Source organism: Trichogramma pretiosum, unplaced genomic scaffold, assembly GCF_000599845.2.
Source record: "Trichogramma pretiosum strain Unisexual culture from Peru unplaced genomic scaffold, Tpre_2.0 scaffold7, whole genome shotgun sequence".
Classification (NCBI taxonomy): Eukaryota; Metazoa; Arthropoda; class Insecta; order Hymenoptera; family Trichogrammatidae; genus Trichogramma; species Trichogramma pretiosum.
In genome coordinates, this window is record NW_019641639.1 from 2,316,382 (window position 1) to 2,333,565 (window position 17,184).

At 44.8% G+C, this 17,184-nt stretch overlaps 2 protein-coding genes across 2 annotated transcripts in view; both read right to left on the reverse strand.

Moving 5' to 3' along the window:
• Nucleotides 1-8,187, reverse strand: part of LOC111693809 — a 29,983-nt gene extending 21,796 nt beyond the window's left edge. Inside the window, exons 1-2 of the mRNA XM_023459588.1 lie at nt 7,953-8,187; nt 1,226-1,658 (exon numbers count right to left, since the gene is read on the reverse strand). Of these exons, the coding sequence (XP_023315356.1) occupies nt 1,226-1,658; nt 7,953-8,187 (668 nt within the window). The remainder of the gene's footprint in view (nt 1-1,225; nt 1,659-7,952) is intronic.
• Nucleotides 8,188-12,412: 4,225 nt separating this feature from the next.
• Nucleotides 12,413-13,150, reverse strand: LOC111693810. Its single transcript, XM_023459590.1, has one exon. It carries the CDS (start codon nt 13,148-13,150, stop codon nt 12,413-12,415), a length of 738 nt encoding a protein of 245 aa, XP_023315358.1.
• Nucleotides 13,151-17,184: the final 4,034 nt, after the last annotated feature.

Below are 17,184 nucleotides of genomic sequence, written 5' to 3' on the forward strand. Positions count from 1 at the left end.
GCAGCATTATCAGCAGTAGTAGCAATAAGTTCTCATACCACTTAGATAGCCAAATTGTATTTTAAAAACAGAATTTTAATGTCACAACTGAAAAATCAAATATTTATGAAAAATAAACCGTATTTTTAAATTGATGGTTGGTTGCAGAACAATAGTAGAATTATTTGCACGGACGAAAAAAAACAACAAAAATTGACAAATACCACATTTTATCGATTTCAGATACATAGACACCTTATAATGATATGAATAATTTATTTTGAAGTCTAAAACATCGGGAAATGATACTTCAAATCTTCAAGAAGGCCCTAAGGCGAACAAAAAAAAAAGATTTTTTGTCATATTTGGTGTACAACTCCGCTTAAAAGTACACATATCTTTAGAATGTTCTATTTTTGGTATATCTCTAATTCTGGTTTAGCATATATGTCGAAGTTCTCGCTCGATCAGACAGTGAGCTGGCGCAGAGCATGTTTTATGTATCGCAACGTTTTTAACTTGCCGTGTGCGGTGGATTTGGGTCTAGAAAAATATTGCACGTATAAGTTTTGATAGATTTTTGTCTGCTCTTTCTAATGGTGGCATTAGTTTTTTGAAAAAAAAATTAATTTTTATGAAGAAAATTGACTTCAAAGTTAACCCAATTTTTCGGCAAGTATACCCCTTTTTGGTTTTGTTCGTTGCTATATCTTAATTGAAAGATAATCTAATAACGAAGGTTTGTATAAAATTTCAAGTATGAGACTCAATGATTCAAAAGTTACAAATAATTAAGTACCAAAAAACTTAGTTTTATGGACGAATTTTGGCCATGTTTGACCTCTCTTCGCTCAGCCAGTAGGAGAAGGAACAACAAGAGTCGATGTTCTCATCATAACCACGCGTGGCCGTAAAATCACATTTTTTGGTACTTAATTGTTCATAACTTTTGAACAGTTTGAGTCTCCAACTTGAAATTTTATACATACCTTCGTTATAAGATTATCTTTTGATTTAGATATCTACAAACAAAATCGAAAGGGGTATACTTGCCGAAAAATTAAGTTAACATCAAAGTCAATTTTATTCAGAATTAAATTTTTTTTAAAAAAACTAATACCATCATTAGAAACATGACAAGTAAGAAAATTTGCGATTCATTTGAATACGCTCCATTGGAGCGCGCTGTCTGGTCCAGCATGGACTCCGTCATATACATGATAAAAAATAATAGAAATTAGCGTACCCTTGTGATGATTCACTGCAAACAGAAGAATCGATTTTATATGGTCGCTCGTTTTCATTTTCTGACAACCGTAAGTCATCTGCTTCAATAGGGCTCATATGACGAGTTGAATGATGCTCAAGCTGGCGTATTATGTCTTCTAAAGTACGAATTCTTATCGTACCACATGACGGCGGAATGTCATCATCATCATCAACTTCATGATCATCTATGTGGTCTCTACTCATTCGTTTTTTTTTAAATTGATCATTAAAGCCTCGATCTATTACAGATTTTCTGAGAGTTCCATCATCAATCATATCATTTGTATCAGATGGATGGTTAGTTAGATCTCGATGCGCGTTTCTTAAGGCTTCTAAAATATCATCATGATAACCATTTAAACTGCTAAGAGTTTGTTCAACTTCTGACATTGCTGATGTACCGCCCATTCCTGAAGGAGAAATGTTTAAATTATTAATGAAAAACAAAATGAAACAATGAAATACTAATCCTGTTCTTTTCTTAAAAATAAAAAATAATATTATTAAAGAATGTTAGAATCGGAAGACCACCAAAGGTCATTGTTAATAAATTGCTTGAGGGGACATTATCTTAAACACACCTCAAACTCAAATTTTTTTTGTTAAATAAGTGATTTTTGTTTAAAAAGATTATTGTTCAGGCCTTACTCCAAATAGCCTAGGAGTTCCTCTCTGTCTTTTCTAAAGGCGCAATTATATGTGTGCGTATGCGTGTATGCCCGCTTTTGCGTGTGTTGTGTGCTGCGTGCGGTCATACGTATATGGGGTGAATCATGATAGATGCCCCAGCGGTGTGCGCGAGTGAGCAAAACAGCCAAATTACGCAGTTTTATTTTATTTATTGATGTGTAACGTCTTATGGCTCGTTGGGTAGGCTAGTGAATCCGTGAAAAACGAGCGAGCGAGCGAGCGCGATAATCGTAGGTTTTTAGTCTCAGTAGCGTCTGTTTGCTTCTCGCGCTGTGATTGGTCTACGCTAGGCAGTGTCGAGTGACTGCTAGTTCGCTTCTGCTGCGACACGCACAGCACGGGCGAGCAGTACTCGACAGTTACAGCTCATTTCTATGAAACGTACAATGTAGCGTTGTGTATCTCTGCGTCTCTGTCTCTCGCTCGCGCGTTGCGTTTTTACGTGTGTTGATCGGTCAAAATTATTAAAACTAAATCGAAAATTTGAATTAAACTTGAATTCGTTTTGAAACGGAACTTAATGTAAGTTGAGGCCGCGCAAGCGGCCTCGACACTCAATAAACGAAATCACAATTAATCGGAAGGTATTGACTACAGAATAAATCGAAAAATCAGTTTTATTAAAATTGAATCAGTTTTATTAAAACAAAATCAGCTGTATAAGAACAGCTGTAAGATGTGTAACGTCTTTATGAATATTAAAAATAGAATTTAACATTAAACAATTCAAGTAATTTTATCTAAAATTCGAGTAATTAAATCAAAACAAAATGCGAGTAATTCGATTTAAAAAGTTCAAGTAAATCAATTTACAATAGAAAAAAAAAGTAGCGCTGCAAGATGTGTAACTAAAGTCACATTTAAAGGTAAAAAATAAAAAAAATAAACAAATAAAATAAACCAAATAAAACGAAAAAGTACTTGACGTTGCACTTCTGGTGATTTTTGTTTAATATGCTCGGACACCAGAAGTGCAACGTCAAGTACTTTTTCGTTTTATTTGGTTTATTTTATTTGTTTATTTTTTTTATTTTTTACCTTTAAATGTGACTTTAGTTACACATCTTGCAGCGCTACTTTTTTTTTCTATTGTAAATTGATTTACTTGAACTTTTTAATTATATTTATAGTTACATTTATTATTACGCAGAAATATTAATTTGTGTAGTACATTTTTATATAAGTTATAACTATTTGTTCATCTCACCAAATCATAACATACAAAATAAAAAGAAAATCATGATTAAAGTTATAAAAAAAATGTAGAATAATTATGAATCGTAGAATTAGTTTTGTCAATTATCAACGTGACACGAATTGGGTCATTAACATAGGAATTTGTGATCTAGGATCGAGACAACTCTGGTATGGGTAAATAGGAGATCAATTATGATTGCAGGCAAAAAAATATGACATAGAGTGGCGGTACTAGACGTCATATTTTACTTAAATTTTGTAGTAGGATTTTTCCTCCCGTTTCACTTGCATTCTTCAAAACTCCGAAATTTTGATTTTCTACCAAGATACAGGTGTTTCCGTGAGCGTTTTTCGTATACCTTACGTCAAAATATGAAAGAAGAAAAATCTTTGAAAATTTAAAAAAAAGCAACAAAAATTAAGTCTTGTTTTTCAGGTCCCTTTTTCAAGACTTGATTTTTCATGCTTTTCTTTTAAATTTTCCAACAGTTTTCTTCATTCATATTTTAATGTATTCAGTTAATTAAATTCTCAAGAAGTTTCACTTCTGATGACTGTCCATAGACGGCTAACTTAATATTTTAAATTTACTTTTTCAAATTTCCAAGGTATTATTTTTAATTAAATTTTAAAAAATCACTGATTCCATTTTTCATTAATACTTTTTGGTTAGTAACAAGACGCATCCGTAACCGTCAAAGCTTTGGCAGCCTCGGCCTTGTCTTACTCTATTTTACTGTGCAGATGAATTTGATTTGATTCAACATTTCTGAATCAATTTTTATAGATACTTTTCGACTCATTGCAAATTTTGGTAGTGAGAGCTGAGACCTTGTCAGTGGCGTCGACTCACACTACTTCAATTTTCTATCTCATGCAAGACCGACGCAGGTATAAGCAGTCACACGGTTGAACCCAAGTCCATACGAGATATATAACAAGCACAGCTCAAGCTGTAGACAGAGTCACTCAATGCTATAGTAGTAGATGCGCACCTAAGACTCGGCAACCGAAGTAGGAACTACCAGCGTGGACCGCGCCGAAGTACACTGTCTATTGGGATGTAATGCGAGCGCCTAGAGGGAGATAAAATCCAATATGTCCTCTATAGCCAAGGAGCTTATACACGGTGGCTTATGGGAGCATTGACGTTTTTTTAAAAATTCGATTTAATTTAACGCTCAAATGTCTTAAAATGGAGTTGAAAAACAATAGTAGTAATATAAAAAAAAAGTTAATCTATTTGTGCGGTTCCGGGGTGTCTAAATAAATCAACAGATCCGGGAATAAGCATGCACGCATTCCCGACTTGTGGTAAATGTAAAGTTACAATAGCAGACCACTTCGACAATAAACAGTCTATTGACAAACTTGATGCTTGGTTGCAATTTGCAAAAATGATTGTCTTTGCAGTCGGCATTTCACGCGGCATTTATTGATTTAAATGATGCGTTTTTATTCGTGCCATTGTCCGTAAGAAGTCAGAAATATTTTAGGTTTGAGTTTGATGGACAATTATTTCAATTTACGACTTTAGCGTTTGGTTTTTGTCTCAGTCCTTATATTTTTACAAATATGTTAAAACCTGTTTTTGGTTTTCTGTGATCAAAAGGGTTTAAGTCGGTTGTGTACCTGGATGACTCATTACTGTATGGTAATTCTTATGATGACTGTTTGGAAAACTTTAGAGAAACTGCGAAAGTTCTCTCATATCTTGGATTTGTAATAAACTTTAAGAAAAGTTGTATAATACCGGTTACAAGATGTAAATTTTGAGGGTTTGTTATTGATTTCATTAAATATACTGTTGAATTGTCTGAGAAAAGAAAGTTAAGTATTAAAAACAAGCTTACGGCATTTAATTTCAGTAAAAGTTATAAAATCAGAGATTATGCTCAGCTTCAAGGAGTTTTGGTATCGGCTTTTCCTGGTGTTCAATACGTCATGTTATATACTGAGAATTTCGAAATGGATAAATCTAAGGCTTTGTGTGAGTGTAATGACAGTTATGATGGCAGTATGCGTTTGTCAAAGGCTACCGTAGATGATCTTGAATGGTGGAATCAAAATATTGTGACGTGTTTTAAGCTTATTTATAAGTTTGATTTCAAGCTTGTGATTTTTACCGATGCGTCTCTATCGGGTTGGGGCGCTTCGTGTATTACTGAAAAAATTGGCGGGTATTGGACTGCCGATGAGAGAGAAAACTATCAATTATTTAGAGCTACTTGCTGTTTTTCTCGCTTTGAAAGCTTTCGCCGATTCTATGAGTAATTGTGAAATTTTATTGAGTATTGATAATACCACAGCACTTTCTTATATTAACCGTATGGGGGATGCACGTTACGCTAAATATAATTTGTTAACCAGGAAAATTTGGAAATGGGCAGAAAAAAGGCGTATTTGGTTATTTGCGTCGTATATTCCTAGTCGTGAGAATATTGTCGATGATGCACAATCACGGGTCACTAGTATTGACACCGAGTGGGAGCTTTCTCCTTTTGCTTTTTGTAAAATTGAGAATAAATTCGGCAATTTTTCTATTGATTTATTTGCATCTAGAGTTACTAGAAAATGTGATATTTTTTGTTCATGGTTTAAAGATCCGGATGCATTTGTCGTCGACGCTTTTACAATTTCTTGAAAAGATTGTAATTTTTATGCTTTCCCGCCTTTTTCTCTCATTTCCAAAGTTTTACAAAAAATTGTTATTGAGAAAGCTACCGGTGTTGTTGTTGTACCTTTTTGAACAACACAATCTTGGTATCCAGTATTTATAAAATTATTAGTTGGGAAAAAGTTGGTTTTCAAGCTTGATGATAAACTTTTATTGTCTCCTTGTAGAAAAATCAGTCATCGGTTAAAGGATCAACTTTCTTTGCTGGCCGGGAAATTATCCGGTAATCGTATATTTACAAGGGATTTACCAAAGATTCTGTAAAAATTTTAATGGATTTTCTGTCAAGTAACACTGTTAAACAGTATAGTTCAACTTTAATCGAGTAGGTAAATTATTGTAAGAAGGAAGATGTGGGTCGTTTTAGTGCACCAATTCAAAAAATAATTGATTTTTTGACTAGAAAATTCAATGCTGATGCGAGTTATCCTACAATTAATTGTGCTAAGCCGGCCTTATCTGATATTTTAGTTTATAATATTGCCGATGATAAGTCTTTGAAAAAATTTTTCAAAGGTGTTTTTAGAGCTCGTCCTACGAAGCCCAAGTATAATAGAACGTAGGATGTTAATATTGTTCTAAATCGCGTCTTTGTTTCCGTTGGAAAATTTATCTTTGGATGTTATCGCGAAAAAATTAGCTACGTTATTGGCTCTTGTTACTGCGCATAGGTCACAAACTATCACTGCGATTGACATTAAAAATATAGTTCGTTGCGAGGAGAGAATCGAAATAGAAATTTCGGATTTAATTAAAACTTCTGCGCCGGGGAAAACACAACCTTTACTCTTGTTGCCTTATTTTCGCGATAAACCGGAATTTTGTGTTGCTTTTACTTTAGATTATTATATTGAGAAAACTAAAACTCTCTTCATTCCGATAATAAGCTCTTTATTTCGGGTAAAAAGCCTCATGAAGCAGTTGAAAAGGATACTATTAGTCGGTGGATCAAGAGTGTTTTGTGTGACAGTGGAATAGACATAAGCATTTTCTCTTGTTATTCGACGAGACATGCTGCGTCCAGCAAAGCGTTTAGTAAGGGCGTTAGTTTGGATGTTATTAAAAATACTGCCGGCTGATCAGATAAGTCCTAAGTGTTTGCTAAGTTTTATAATAAGTCTATTGCTATTAATAATGAGGATTTTATTACTTCCATTTTATCTTAAAATGTTTCTGAGTTTATATTGCGTTTCTGTATTCAAGAATAAATTGTATAATCGCTACTGATATAAATATTAGGGTGTACCCCTTTTTTAAATATTTCGAATAAAAAGAATAAAATAAAATATATCTCAGGAGCCGAGTAAAAAACTGTAAGATGGTATATTTTTGAAGGTCTGTGCACAACATGGATGCTGAAATCAAAAATTTTCAGCTCGGATTAGCACGAGGCAAATAAATACTAATTTGGAAATAAAAAGCTTTGCGATTTTTTTTCTCCCAAAGGAAGGGTTTGGCGAAAAATTTTCTCTGAAGAAAAAGTTCACACATATTCTTTGATCAAAATTAAGCACTTTTTGTTCAGAGAAAATTTTTCGCCAAACCCTTCCTTTGGGAGAAAAAAAATCGCAAAGCTTTTTATTTCCAAATTAGTATTTATTTGCCTGGTGCTACTCCGAGCTGAAAATTTTTGATTTCAGCATCCATGTTGTGCACTGACCTGCAAAAATATACAATCTTACAGTTTTTCACTCGGCTCCTGAAATATATTATATTTTATTCTTTTTATTCGAAATATTTAAAAAAGGGGTACACTCTAATAAATATGTGATATTTATATGATATTTATCGTTTTCGTCCACGGGCTCTCTTAAGGGCTTTGCCCAAGTGCTAAACCAGCCAGGTCCGAGTTTTTCATAACCACCCGAGAGTCGGTATCTTGTCGACTTTTGTCGGCAAGGCTAAGTTGCTGGTTATTGCTAATAGTCGGCTCTTGGGTTGCCAGCCTAAGAGTTTGCTTTGTCGTTGGCTCTAGGAACGAAAGAAACTTCTGTGGATCAAGTGATCCACCGCTGGCGGACCCTCGGATCAATCGGATCACCAGCCCAGCGGCAGCAAATGCGCGAGGTGGTGCCGATGCACCACAGGCAGAAGGAGCAGCAGTAAATTTGACCTGTACTGTCTGCAGCAGAGTTTTTACCAGGCAGCGTGGACTTAGTGTACATTTCCGACAACACCCGAATGAAGCCAATGCACGGATTGAGTTCTCGAGTAGTGAAAAACATTGGAAAGAAGATGAGATGCAAATATTTGCAAAGGAGGAGGTGCGGGCGGCGATTGATGGAGTTCGCTTCCTCAATCAGCACCTCTGCCGACGCTTTGATGTTGGACTTGTGAAGGTCCTTCTCAACTTCTGAAGATGGCGTAGATGTCATCCTTACGCCACGGAACATCGATTCCAATAACAATGAATTGGACGGCGGTTCGTCCGGCTGCGAATCTTTCAGGCAACGCTCGATCTTCGAAGCGATTGGTGCCTTGATTCGTAGGTCGGCGAATATTACCACGCACAAGGCTGATGTAATTAGGGGCATTGCCGAAGCCGTCCTAAGGGAAGACCAAATTTAATCTGTCAATGCCTGCGTATGGCTCGACCAGGTCTTCCCTCCCTCGTCCCTCCCTCGTCGTCGGTGTTATAGCCGGCGACGGAGGACAAAGATCTCGAAGCGAAAGGTTTCTGACGGGTGATGAAAGAGGCAAAGAGAGTACGCAGCGATGCAGGAGCTGTTTGTCAGTAAAATGTCATTAGCCACTTAATTAGTCCTGGATGGCCCTATTAGATTGGTGTTCCCTTCGATGGAGGAGATGGTTTCGTTCTGGGAGCCAATTCTCACTACTCCTTCGAAGGAGCTCGACGGTGTCGCAGCCTTTGAGAATAGGGACCTCCAGTGCATAGCGGATCCTGTATCAATGCGTGAGCTCCTAGCCTGCGAGGTGCCTTTGTCATATGCACCCGGTCCCGACGGCATTACGTCGCGTCAGTGGCGTTCTATTCCGATCTCTCTTAGAGCATTGTTCCTGAATGTTATCCTTGCACTCGGTGGTTTTCCATCAGACCACTTGTTGAGCCGGACGATATTTATATCTAAGAAAGACGGCAGCTCACTACCATCAGACTTCCGTCCTATTAGTGTCTCCTCCGTTGTCGTTCGTCATTTACACAAGGTTTTTGCTTCGCGTGTTATGCGGGCAAATCTTGTGGACGAGCGGCAGAGAGGCATGCATGATGGCTGCGCGGAGGATATCACTGTGCTTAGCACAATTATCCGCGACGCTAAGTCATCGTTGAAGGAACTGCACGTCGTTTCGCTCGACGTTGCAAAGGCCTTTGACAGCGTCAGTCATCATGCAATAACATCGACACTTAAGAGGTTAGGCTTACCATCCGCCTTCGTCCGGTATATCGAGGATACATATAGGAACAGCTCTACTGTGCTCACCATTAAGCGTTCGAAGTCAGAGCCCATCAGGGTGACAAGAGGTGTTCGTCAAGGCGACCCTTTATCGTCACTCCTGTTTTCTCTCGTGGTTGATCGGGTTCTGATTTCCCTGCCTTCTTCGGTAGGATACCATCTGGGTGAGCACAAGATCGACGCACTGGCGTAAGCGGACGATATCGTGCTTTTTAGCTCGTCAATATTGGGTATGAAAGAAATGTTGCGAACTGCCGGGGACGAGGCTTCCAAATATGGTCTGCAGTTCAATGCGGCCAAGTGCATCGCGATGTCAATCTTGATTGCCAGTAAGCGAAAGACATATAAAGTGTCGACTGCTGAAAGCTTTCAGATTGGCGGAGGGCCTGTTCGTCAGCTTGGCCCTACCGAGCACTTGGGATACCTTGGGGTGCATTTCTCTCCCCTTGGTATCGGGAAGCCCGGGGGTACTTTAGTTCGGGAGCTGGCTAACATCGCCTCGGCTCCTCTAGAGCCTCAGCAGCGTTTAAAGATCTTACGCTGCTTCCTCGTTCCGCGATATTACCATCAGTTAGTCTTGTCGAGATGCCATCTTCAAACTCTTAAGAGTCTTGACCGACAAGTTCGCAAATGGTTGCAGCTACCGAAAGATGTTCCCATTGGATACTTCCACGCGCGGTGTAAAGACCAGGGACTCAAAATTCCATCTTTCCGAACAGCCATTCCAGCCTTGGTTCATTCAAGGCTTTCGGATATGGCTGAGTCTTCCTGTGCTGCCGTTAGGGGTGTCTTTTGTCATCGCTCGGTGCAGGCTTCGATCCGATGGGCCGAGACGGCGCTGTCCTTTCATGGGCGGTCCCTTATTGACCAGGAGGTTCGTGGCAGGTACTGGGCTTCGCTACTTCATCAAGCGAAAGATTGCAAGGAGCTCTCCGAGTGTGCTCGTGTCCGTGCGAGCCATTCGTGGGTAGACTGTAACAGCGGGTCCCTCTCCGGATGAGACTACGTGCTTTCCATCATGTACGAGTCAATACTCTCCCGACTCGCATTAGAACATCACGCGGCAGACGCAGAGTCGGTGGCCCGCCTATCGAGTATCAAGCAGGCTGTGGTACTACTGAAACTGCAGCTCACGTCATTCAGGGCTGTCACCGCACTCATGGAGGCCGAATACTGCGACACGATGCAATTTGCCGTATCGCAGTCAGTAGCCTCCGGCAGTTGGGATGGAGCGTCCGGCAAGAGCCGCACTTTCATACCAGAGAAGGCTTTCGGAAGCCAGATATCGTCGCTGTAAAGGATCAGGTTGTCGAGGTGATCAATGCGCAAGTCATCAGCGCTTTATCGTCCCTTGACTACTCGCATCGTCGGAAAGTCGCCAAATATGATACCCCTGACATTCGTCATCAGGTCGCCAGTGAGTATGGGGTCGAGAATGATAACATCTCGTTCTCTTCGATCACGATCTCCTGGCGGGGTATCTGGTCCACTGCTTCCACCGCGAGTCTGTGCGAACTCGGATTGAGCAAATGTTTGGATTTCATCACGGTTAGAGCTCTCCGCGGTTCGCACATGAATTGGCTCCGGTGGAATAAAATGACCACGCACATCAGTGGTTATACAGGTATTAACTCTACAGGTCGTAGAAAAGGCATAAGGTAGCCTTGACATCTCTTCGCACACATCCTTTTTTTGGAGAACGTGGTCTCCCAACATCTAAGACGGCACCACGAAATAAAGCCGCGTCCGAGCACTTTCATCAGCTCGGGCAGATAGAGTTTTAGTGGGTATTCCCTGATCGTCGTAAATTGGTTGAGGGCGAGTCCCACACATGGGGTTGATTTCAACTCTAACCTCCTTACGGTGCGTAACGCATTTCTCTATCTATAAAAAAAAAAAAAAAATTACGTTCGTGACTCTCTTATGCTTCTTGGCCTAGATGGCCGTCGCTACGGACGCGTGCTCTACTCGTCGACCTATAGCCACGTAGCTAAATTCATGAGGTTGCGTGTACGCTGCGCTGTACACCTGCGTCTACTCCGGGCAATGTCATACGGCACCCTACCGTGTTATTCACACAAACACACACACACACACACACACAAACACACACACACACACACACACACACACACACACACACACACACACACACACACACACACACACACACACACGGATTCGCGCTTGGAATAAAAAGTAAGTAGGACGTGTGTTGCTCGCGCTCCTGTAATTTTAAATCCTAGTGCAGTCATACGAAGTGCCGAAGTGTCTGTGGTGTGCGCCAAGTGTGCAGCTTGACGCGCCGCGTCGGTACATGTGTGTGCAGCTCTGTAGCTGTGCGTGTACAGTTGTAGCAGTGCTTTTTTTCCTCTGCTGTGTGTTTTCCCGCGTACTGCGCTGTGGGTGTGAGCTTTGCTCGTTGGTGTGAGAGCCTGCCTCGCGCTGTGGTGCGAACGCTGAAAGCGTGTGCGACTCGTGGCATGACATTGGCTGTGAATGACGGGCTGCAGAGCCCACAGGGGCAGACGTCGAACAAGAGTCCCAGCATGCCGAGCCTTGCGGAGCGTGGCCCACTCTCGTCGCCGCGGACGCCTCCTTGCTCAATAGTGAAAGCGATTACGCAGAAGATTATCGTTGCTCCTCTGCATTGCAAGGAAAAGGACGCCGGGCTCCCGTCTCTCGCGGAATTCGCGACCGGGACCCTGGAGGACAAGCTCGAGCGGATGGACGGTCTTATACGGGGTCTTGGCCGATTCATAAAAGGCAAGACCAACCTACATAAGGAGGTGTTCAGCTACCAGCTGAGCCTTGGAATGGCCCTCTCAGCGCTGGTGAAGTCCCTGGATAGCCAGGTGCCGCCTCGCCCTCCTGCAGCAGATAAGGCGGTCTGCACTTCTCCTTTGTTTTCGAGCAGTGCGATGAGCAAGCGGCCTGCGGAATCGTCACCGGAGATGCGCGTGCCGCCAAAGCGTAGCGCGGGAGCTTTGATTGATTGATTGTTGTTTTATTGAAGTTCATCTCATAAAGATAGTGAACTAAACGAGAAATTATTACAAATGTTTTACATGAGTAGGTGTTACATGGGTAGTTACAGTAATCTAAAATCTATAATCTAAAATCTGAAAACTAAAATCTAAAACCTAAAATCGCACGACAACGAACATTTATTTCATAATCTGGATTTTTAGTGGCAGCTCGCGAGGTAGGCACGCAGTCGGCGGCGAAATTGTGGTACCGAGTCGGCATTGCGAACCGCCAGCGGCAGCTCGTTCCACACTCTCGCGCCCATGATGGAAAAGGAGCGCCGCCGCATTTCAGAACTCGAATCAGGCACCGTCAGTTGAGGCAGGGAACTGCTCCTGGTCTGCGGCGCCATCCCCGTGTCTCGGCGCTGAAACATCTCGCTGATGTAATGGGGTCGTCGCAGCGATACTGCCCGGTACACCTGTAGGCCCACGAAATATCTTCTCCTTTCCTCGAGACTGGCACAGCCCATTCTTTCGAGGAAAGGTGCCAATCGCTCGTCACGGCGGAGGCCAAAAACAAATCGTACGGCTACGTGCCAAACGCGCTGCAGCATAGTAGCGAGGTACTCTGGAAGCTCAAGGTACACCAGGCAACAATAGTCCAATAGTGGCAGAACCAAGGTCATCGCAAGCTCCCTCCGTATATGGCAACTAAGCATCCCTGCTCTATATCGCAGACGATGCAGAACATGCTTGGACATCGTTACGCCCAGATTACACACCTTGTCCTCCAGCGGGATGATGGTGTTGTTTACGATGAGTGGCGGGACATCCGCGTCGCTGAAAAAGCGTCGCTGCTGGGAGCTGGCGAACAGAACGGCCTTCGTCTTCGCCGTGTTCAATATGAGCCCGTTACGATCCGCCCAATCCTTGATGGTCGCCGCGTCCTCGTTCATACTTCGTACCAAGGCCGGCAGGTCCCCTCGTGCGCAATGTCCATAAATCTGCAAATCGTCGGCGTACATCATGTAATTGTTCTTACTGTGACCGAGGGCCTGGAGCAGTGAATTGATGTATATGAGGAACAGTATAGGCCCAGTGGACGATCCTTGAGGGACCCCCGTAGCCGACGGCTCCCATCGCGAGGTCGAACCATCGGTACATAACACTGCCTTCGGGCCCCACAAGGTCAGACGAGAACAACAACGTCACCGAGGACTGCGACAACTACGTCCTTGTGGACCATCGACGTCGTCAGCAGCACAAGCCGCAGCCCCCGATGCCAACCAACGATGATTCTGCCCGCCAAGCTCCGAAGCCGTGTCCACCGCATCGCCGGGTTCATCATCGTCCGGACGCAATCATCATCAAGGCAAGTGATCCGTCTGCGTACCGCGATATCTTGAAGAAGCTCAAAGGAAAGCAAGCGCTGCAGCAGACTGTCGGCCGCAGAGTAAATAACATCAGACGCATCGCCGCGGGTACCTAAGTGCTGCAACTGAAGAAAGGCGTGGACAACGCCCCCGCCCTCGGTGAGGAGCTTGGCAAGGTGCTTGGCGCTGCGGCTACCACCCCATCCTGCTTGACTCGCTCGCTCTCCTCGATGCGGTGCTGCTCAACGCCGGTGACGTGCCAACCTTGAACGACCGACAGGGCAGCTCAGTCGTCGACCTGACGTTTGTTTGCGAGTTGCTTGCGCCTCGCGTGTTATCATGGACGGTAAGTGGGTGGTACAAGTACACCGACCATCAGGCCATCGTCTTTGAGATCAAGGACGCCGGGACTTCGACCAGGCCCTCGACGAGCCGGAGCTGCAGATGGAACGCCTGTACACTCGATGCGGACCGTTTCTCTGCCATGCGGAGGATATGGCGTCGAGCTTCATGGACATCATCACCGGCGCATGTGATGCCTCCATGTCCAAGGCAAACCTACGCCGCCGTCGCGAGCCGGTGTACTGGTGGACGGCGGAGATCGCTGATCTTCGACGCTCTTGCCTGCGGGCTCGCAGACTCTTCCAAAGATCGCGTGGCCGGTAGGACGAGGATGCCCACAGCGCGAACTACGCCTCCGCAAGGTGTCTACTGCGCGTGGCGATCAAGACCAGCAAGCGCCGGTGCTGGAGACAGCTTTGCGACAAGGTCAACAGCGACATATGGGGCAAACCTTACAGGATCGCCATGTCGCGCCTGCGATGCCCGCAGACTAAGCAGCCCAGCTCCCCTTTCCTGGTACGCAGCGTGGTAGCGGCTCTGTTTCCGCGAGCGCCAAGCGGGCCCGTTTTGCAGCTGCCGCGACGGGCGGGAGACCTTATCTCAGCCGTCACCTTGGAGGAACTCAAAGTAGCTCAGTCGAGGATCAAGGAGCGCTCGGCGCCCGGCCCGGATGGATTACCCAACTCGGCGCTTAAGCTCGCTATTGCTGCACGTCCCGACATCTTCCTGCGGGTGTACACGACGTGTCTGGAGACCGGCGTATTTCCGTCACGCTGGAAGCGCCAGAGGCTCGACCTGCTTCCAAAGCCAGGTAAACCCCCTGACGAGCCGTCCTCGTATCGTCCGCTATGTATGCTGGACACGGCGGGATAGATTCTCGAAAGAATCATATGCGACCGGCTGGGGGCTTTCACAAAGGGACCCGGAGGCCTCTCGGAGCATATGGCTTCTGGGAAGGGCGATCAACGATAGATACCATCGAAGACGTTATTTCCACCGCCCGTGAGGCCATCGCCGGCAAGAGATGGTATCACGGCACCAAGAAGTACTGCGCCGTAGTGACACTCGACGTGAGGAATGCGTTCAACTCAGCTCGGTGGGACAACATTCTCGCCGCTCTACGCCATTTGCTCGTACCCGATTACTTGCTGAAAATAATTTCCATCTACTTTTCGGCAAGAGTGCTCGATTTCACCACGGACGATGGTCTAGAGTCCTACGAAGTCACAGCAGGTGTCCCGCAGGGGTCAGTATTGGGCCCGATCCTGTGGAACGTCATGTATGACGCGATCCTACGCCTCAACTTCGATGGTGATGTTCGTATCGTCGGCTTCGCGGACGACATCGCAGTGGAGGCTGTCGCCAAGCATCTATGGCAGATTGAACACGATCTGAACGCTGCGATCCTACAGATGCGAGGCGCGTTCCAGGCTCTCAGCTTACAAACGGCTGACCACAAGACGGAGGCTCTGCTCATCACAAGCAGGAAAAAAGAGGAAACCATCACCATCATGGTAGGCGAACACAGCATACGCTCGTCCCCCTCCATCCGCTACCTGGGCCAGCACATCGATGCCAAGCTGAAGTTCGACCACCACCTCCGAACAGTCAGCGCGAAGGCAGCCGATGTGATCGGTGCCCTTACGAAGATCACGCCCAACTCTGGCGGGCCCAGAAGCAACCGACGCAAGCTGTATGCCCACGCCGTCGACTCCATACTCCTGTATGGAGCCCCCACCTGGAGCACAGCAGCATAAAAGCGAGCCTACATTCGCCAGGCGGAGTCAGCCCTCCAACGAGCCTGCATGCGTGTGATCGGAGGCCGGCCGCATGTCTCTTACGAGGCCACATATGTCCTTGCCGGCATACCACCGCTGGCCCTTCTTGCGGACGAGCAAGCGCGACTCTACGGCCGCCGCCGAGAGGACGCAAAGGACGAGAAACGCTTGGCAACGCTAAGCAAGTGGCAGGAAGCATGGGACCGATCAATGAAGGCCCGATGGACGCACCGTCTGATCCCAAACATCAGAGTGTGGATCGAGAGGAGGCACGGAGAGCTGAACTACCACCTTACGCAGCTCTTGACTGGGCATGGTTACTTTAAACACCATAGCCGACGCTACGACCACAATCAAAGCGCGCATTGCCTGGTCTGCCCCTTATCCATCGAGAATGCGGAGCACGTGTTCTATCACTGCCCGAGGTTCAGTGAAGAAAGAGTGAGACTACACTCCTTGCTTGACGAGGTCATGACGCCGGAAAACACCACCAGGCTCATGCTCGCGAGCGAGCCGAACTGGCTCGCAGTTGCTTCCTTCGCCTACTCAGTCGTAATAAGACTGAGAGACGAGGAAACAGACAGAAGGTGATGACCGGACGATGCGGCTGAAAGAAGACGCAACTCCATCCAAGCCTTCATGAAGCGCAAAACGCCAATCCCTCCGCCCCCGTGAAGTAATGCCCAACGGCGGTTTCCGCGGGGAAGGAACAAAGGCAAATTGATGTGGATGTATCTACGTAATCTATGTACCCTAACTCAATATTTTATACTCTCATTTCTATTGTTACATTTTACCCAATGTAAACTTCTATTTTCACTTTCTGCTAAATAAAATATATTAATATATCCAAAAAAAAAAAAAACACACACACACACACACACACGCTATCGGCCTTCTCGGCTCAGTGGGTATAGTTCTTGCCTGCTGATACAAGGTGTGCCGTAGGGCATGGGTTCGATCCCCACTTGGTGAATTTACGAGGTTCGTTTTTTCGCCTGGTGTGGTCGAGCCCGTGCCCGAGGTGGATCGGGTACCCCTCAAAATGAAGACCCGGGCTATGTCATCAGCCCCCGAAGCGGTAAAAAAAACCCCGATCACTGTGGGAGCTGGAAGCGACAGAATAGCCATAAGTAGGAGCCCGAGGCCAGGACTCACTAGGCTGGCAATAGGTGGAGCACAACACTCCCATGATGAAGTCAGAAGCGAGAACCACACTCACAAGAGGGCGCCGGATGCGGGAGCCTAGGCTCGTTGCGGACCGCATGATGGCGTCTGAAGCGAGAACCACACTCACAAGACGACAACAGAAAAGGAGGAGCATCTAAAACTCACGGAGGCTCACAGGGTAGCGCCGGAAGCGAGAACCACACTCACAAGATGTAGCCAACAGAGCAAATTGGGCACTTGCCATCGGCGGCAGAAGCGAGAACCACACTCACAAGATGGCACTAGACAGCGAGTTCTAAAGAAGATGTCCAACTCAGGAGGAGATGC

Bases quoted from the DNA above. Each gene is read 5' to 3' on its own strand.
- LOC111693810 (XM_023459590.1), bottom strand. From the start codon at position 13,150: ATGAACGAGGACGCGGCGACCATCAAGGATTGGGCGGATCGTAACGGG.